General features: G+C 40.7%; 1 protein-coding gene across 1 annotated transcript in view; it reads left to right on the forward strand.

The window, feature by feature from the left end:
- Positions 1-202: 202 nt before the first annotated feature.
- LOC102848006 (pecanex-like protein 2-like) overlaps positions 203-5,987 on the forward strand; it is a gene marked incomplete at its 5' end in the record, with an annotated part of 123,185 nt that continues 117,400 nt past the window's right edge. Inside the window, one exon of the mRNA XM_006903346.1 lies at positions 203-311. Coding sequence (XP_006903408.1) covers positions 203-311 — 109 coding nt within the window. The remainder of the gene's footprint in view (positions 312-5,987) is intronic.

The raw sequence follows: 5,987 nt of genomic DNA on the forward strand, positions 1-5,987 counted from the left end.
ACAGGTGACCATGATAATCAACCTGTTTTGATTTAAAATATCACTAAGTGTCTGAGGCGTAGCAAGGACAAAGGTGAGCGTGAGCCGGCACACTGCCTCACCTTTGGCTGCATCTCCCAGCAGTGACATTTGCTGAGAATGACCTTGGCCCAGCTACCACGATGGTCGTATCCTCTCTGATGAGTCTCTCTTTTGCTTTCAGCTCGGGGACTTGCTGCACAAGTTACAGTTCATCATGACGTATGTGGCTCCTTGGCAGATGGCTTGGGGTTCGTCATTTCACGTGTTTGCTCAGCTGTTCGCCATACCTCGTATCCTTTCTGCGTCTGTTTTCACCTGCGAGTGGAGATCCATACCCTGTAGATGTGGGCTTTTCCTTGAACCCTGGCATTGAAAGACTGTAAAGTCTTTAAGATCACTTTTTTTAACAGGGACATGTCAGGGTTGGGGAGGTACAGTTAGGCTTAAAAGATGTTTCTTCATTTTGAAGTCTTCCTACTTTCTAAACGAATATTCAGAAATCCCTTTATCTTTCTGTTTCCCATCCCCAGATATGTTCTAAGATAACCTGTCTTTTAAATGTTGTTTCTGCCAGAATGATTCTGTTAACTTTTGCAAAATAGTGCAGATAGCTTGCGCACTGCAGATATGGTTGATTAATTCAGTGTAACATTATACCTGAGACAATAATATATGAAGGTCTAATGTGCTTTCATAGTATTCAGTATGAGAATTTGAGAATTAGTTACAAAGGGAATTGCCCAACTGATGTTGAAGATTATAAAGTTAAATTGTGGTTTTATTTTATAGTGTAGGGTTGGATATGTTGTTATGTACTGTTGAGTTAGAACCAACTCATAGCTGATCCTTCAGTGGTTTTTCAAAGCAGTAGATTGCCCATTTTTTGCCTGCAGAACAGCCGGTGGATCCAAACTGAGTGCCTTTGGTTCAGGAGCACAAATCCTTACCACTCGGCCACCACAGCACCCTATATCTAGTGTTGTTGTTATTGTGCACCGTAAAGTCAGAACTGACTCATAGCTGACCCTCCAGAAGGTTTTCAAAGGAAATGAATCACACAAGAGGAGATTGCCCATCCTCCCACTGGTGGCCTTAAACCATGTGCCTTTGAGATTTCAGTGTAGCTTCTTGTCACTAGGCCATAGTTATAGATCGATAGATAGATATAGAGATATTGAGATATATAGAGCTAGAGATGTTGAGATATATATATACACACACATATATATACATTATATACATATACATATATACACACACATATATACACATATACATATATACACACACATCTACATACATCTATATATATAGATATAGATGTTGAGATATATACACACACACATATATACATTATATACATCTATACACACACATATATACACACACATCTACATACATCCATATATATATATATATATATAGAGAGAGAGAGAGAGAGAGAGAGAGAGAGAGAGAGAAGGGGGAGCGAGGGAGGAAGGGAGGGAGGGAGGGAGGACAAAAGAGAGAGAGAGAGAGACTGAAAATATTAAACTAATAAAAAATATTTTTTTTTATTCAGGCCTAAAACTGTCCCTGGGAAGGCTTTCCTTCTCAGCATACTTCTACTTTCTAATGGAGCTGTGTTGCCAGCCCAGAGGCAGGCAGGCTCTAGCTCCATGGAAGAAGGATGGGCTGACTCTGCTCAGGCAACTCACGGCCTCTGAAAACCTGCCTCAGGGGAGGTTATGAGTTGGTTCTGATTGAACCACACACAGCAGCGATAACAGCAAATGTCCTGGAACCATTTGCATGAATCTCTGAAGGAGCTTGTTAAATACCTGGTCCAGGACTGTTGACGTCAGGGGTCTCCATCTTCATGCACTGTCTGAGTGCTCTGTGTCCCTGTGTGAGACCCCCCCAGCCTGAGGTTCAGGGATCCCACCCTGGTGAAGCACCTCATTTAAATGACTACTCAGAGAGTTCTTGTGTTTGAAGGCTCAACAGCCTAATTCACAAAGAATCTCTGGATTTGATTTGTACACAAGGATGAACACATCCTTAGGGTTATCATTAAGTAATAATACAGTGACGATTTTGAATTATGCTCTCTTCTGGACTATTTTTTTTTAAGGTTAACCTTACCGAGAGCTGAAGTCACAATGTGTAGTGATCCATGGCCCATTGTTGGTCCTGCAATACTACTTTGAAAAGATTTTGAGGTTATTTGGCAGAACAAGCTACAAAAAACAATTTCTAGAAGCATGAGCTTCACTTTTTAAAAACACTATTGGTTCCTTTCTATTGATTTGCTGACAAAGTTCGTATACATTGTGTTTCACACTATCCTTCATTCACATTGTGTTTCATACAGTCATTCCCATTCACTATGTTTTATAAACTTAATCATCATTGAAGAGAGCTCTGATGCCCTAGTGGCAAGAAGCTGTGCTGCAATCCCAAAGGTGTGTGGTTCAAATGCTCCACTAGAGAAGGGGGGCAATCTCTTCCTGTACCAGTCAGATCCAATTTGACAGCACACAACAAGAAAAAAAAATTAATCGTCATTGAACTATACCCACCATTACCCAGTCTTTCTAGCTCCCCACCTATTTCTTTCCCATTTCCTTTCCTCACCTCTCCCTCTATCTACCAAACTGTGTGACCCTATAATTTACTCCCTGCCCATCCTCATCCCTCTGCTCTCACCCTCCCCCTCTTTGATCCTCATACACATTTTCCTAGTTATCTTTGTTTCTACAATTATGATCTTATGCAGTATTCATCCTTATGAGACTGAGTTACTTCACTCAGCATTATGCTCTCCAGTCCCTCCCAAGTTATGTAGTAATTTTCAAAACTATTGCTCCTGGGTGCTGTGTAGTAGTCCATTATGTGAATGTACCACAGTTTCTCAAACCATTCTATTGTGGTTGGACATTTGGGCTTTTTCCAGGTTCTTGGCAATGGTGAATAACACTGCTATGAACATTTGTGTACAGATTTCTATTTGTGTCTCAGTGTTATATGGGACTTCTATGTTCAATTTTTTTAGGGTAAAATAGTAAAGATAGATTTATTGGAAAGTTATATCTCCAATGGAATGGTCCTCCCTCCCTGAAAGGAAATATGGAGGAGAGCCCATTTGCTGGTATGTTCAGCTTTTTAAAGAAATGCCAACTGCCTTCTAGAGTAACATTTTACAGTTCTATCAACAGTGTATGAGTGTTCCTATCTCTCTGCATCCTCTCCAACATTTATTGTTTGCTCTCCTATTAAATGCTGCACTGCTACTGGGGTGAGATGAAATCTCATCTCATTGAAACACACACTTTTAGCAGTGAACTCTGGGGGTGTAGACCTTTGGAAGCTGTGCTGTTATTTGAAAGGCCTTGCTTCTCTTGTGGTTCAAATCCACCAGTTTCTCTGAGGGAGAATAATGAGCAATCTATTCTCATCCAATTTACAGCCTCAGAAACTCACTGGAGAGTCAGCCATGAGTGGTTTCTGACTTGACAACAATGAGGGAGAGTTTCCTTAAATACAGTCAGTTCATATAATGTCAGTAATTTTAGTTTTCCTAATCAAAGACAATGAGGTGAAAAGTTAAGGTGGTTTTAAAATTTCTAACTTGTCTCTAAGGGAGCTTTCATGGCCTAGTGGAAAGAAGCTGTGCTGAAATCCCAAAGGCACACAGTTTGAGACCATCAGCTGCAACATGGGAGAAGGAGGGGCAATCTCCTCCCATTAACTGTCTCTGGAAACTCGCGGGATGGTCATCTCTGGGTCGGTTCCAACTCTATGGTATACAACAGCAGCAACACCACCTTGTCTCCAAGCATTTAAGTTTAAATACAAATGCAAATATCTGGTTGATGGAGTTAATGTGTAATATTAAGAATTTAAGATTCCCAATTTGATCATAATTTGATCTCACATAGCTGTAACGTTCACTGTTGATGTTAAATTTCTGCTGAGTTTGTTCAGAAATATTATAATAGCTGTCCTACAGGAGAAAGAATACCTTTCTGTGAGTCGTGACTTGCAATTACAATTCAGTTAGGTGTGTGCTGAGAGACCACACACCAGCTCATGATTCTTGGCCCTTAGCTTTCCCTAGCATCTGTCTCAGCCAGCATGCACCGTGGGAAGGATGTGGGTCCTTTCAAGATGGTAGACTCATTCTCTGAAGAAACTGGACACATTTGAGATGCTGGTTTTATTATTTGTTCATGCTATTTTCAAATATGTGACCAACTATTATGCTTTATCCCTAAATATGTCCTTATTAATGGTATTCCCCTCCTCCTCCTGCTGAGATGCCAAGATACAATCAGCTAAGACACCACCTATTCCCATGAAACCAAACTAGGACAAATGCACCACAGCTAAAAAGGCCTTTGCTGCACGCTAAACTCACCCATCCCACCTTCCATTCCTGATGGGCAGCCATTTGCTATTTGTAGTCAAACATCACACTGCTCAGAAGACAATGAGATAAGTACTTGAGTACACAAGATTTGCCAAACATCAAGACAGGTTCCAAAATGTTAGTCCTGGCTCCAGACTAATTTTGAAATGATAATTATTTTATCACTCCATTAAGGAGCTGTGGTTCTATCCTGGCATTGATCAGGGACTAATTGACTCCCTTTAGGAATTGAATTAGCTTTCTGGCAGCAAGGTACTGTTTAGTAAATTGCTTTTTCCAGTACAAGCATGTTTCCTGAGCTTGTAACCTCCAGGGAGAGAGAAAAAGGCCAACTCTTTTAATGTAGGTAGATCTGGTGGCTTAGTGGTCAGGAGCTGTGCTGCCCACCCAAAGACCCTCGGTTCAAATCCAGGTTCTGCCCCATGAAGAAAAATGGGCAATATACTCCTGTGTAATTTATTGCCTGTGATAACTTGGTGGAGGATCAGCTATGAGCCAGTACAGCAAACCCTTTTCATGTTGGTAAAGACCAGGCAAGTTCATGGTCTTATAATAATCCTAGAGATTTAGGTAGATTAGTTGTTTTAGCCATATGTGGAGGCCTAAATTTCAATTGATACATCTTCTATGTGTCCACTAATTCTTCCTTAAAATTTAATTAATGGCATTTATATTTTTAAAATTTAAAAGTGCTCAGATAAATCTGAAGTTTTAAAAATGTCTCAGTCAACCTCTTAGGGTCACCACTTCCTGAGAGAAATGAAAGAATTGGTGAAGCTCCTTCTCAGTTGTAGCTGGCCGTTTCTCTGTATCTGCCAGCCGTGTGTCCTGTCATTGTCTGAGCTTCCATACTTGAGGTCACTGCACATCTGCACTGACCTACTAAACCCCGTCCCTCTTCACACTGCACTGAATGCTATTTATGCACCAGCAGTATTTTCCTTATTAATTTCTTGATTTTATTTCAAAATAATGGTTTCTGGCACTTTAAAATGCATAGAATTATGTATTTTAAAATATATTTGATAATATTTATATTCACAAATTAGCATGTAATATGTTGAGTGAAAGAAATAGCAATACACAATAAGAGAGTTAAGTATATATTTTGAAATATTTCTCACCTTTTTCTGTGTTCATGCATACCCATAGCTGACCCTCCAGTGGATTTTCAGAGGTAGTTAATCACACAGGAAGAGATTGTCCATCCTTCTCCCAAAGAGGAGAGGACAGATTTACCTTTGGGTTGCCAGTTCAACTCCTTACGACTCAGCCACCAGAGCTCCCTGATACATGACATAGTGACAATGAGCTCTGGTGGCCTAATGGCAAGAAGCTGCACTGCAATCCTGAAGACATGCAGTTCAAGGCCACCAGCTGCTCCTCAGGAGAAAGATGGGCAGTCTCCTCCTACACAATTAACTGCCTCTGAAAACCCACCAGAGGGCCAGCTATGGGTTGGTTCCAACTCTATGGTACACAATAACAACAACAACTCTCTCTCTCTCTCTCTCTTTCTCTCTCTCTCTCTCTCTCTCTCTCTCTCTCTCTCTCT

The sequence above is a fragment of the Elephantulus edwardii genome, unplaced genomic scaffold (genome assembly GCF_000299155.1).
Source record: "Elephantulus edwardii isolate Elephantulus edwardi_28Jun2011 unplaced genomic scaffold, EleEdw1.0 scaffold00575, whole genome shotgun sequence".
Classification (NCBI taxonomy): domain Eukaryota; kingdom Metazoa; phylum Chordata; class Mammalia; order Macroscelidea; family Macroscelididae; genus Elephantulus; species Elephantulus edwardii.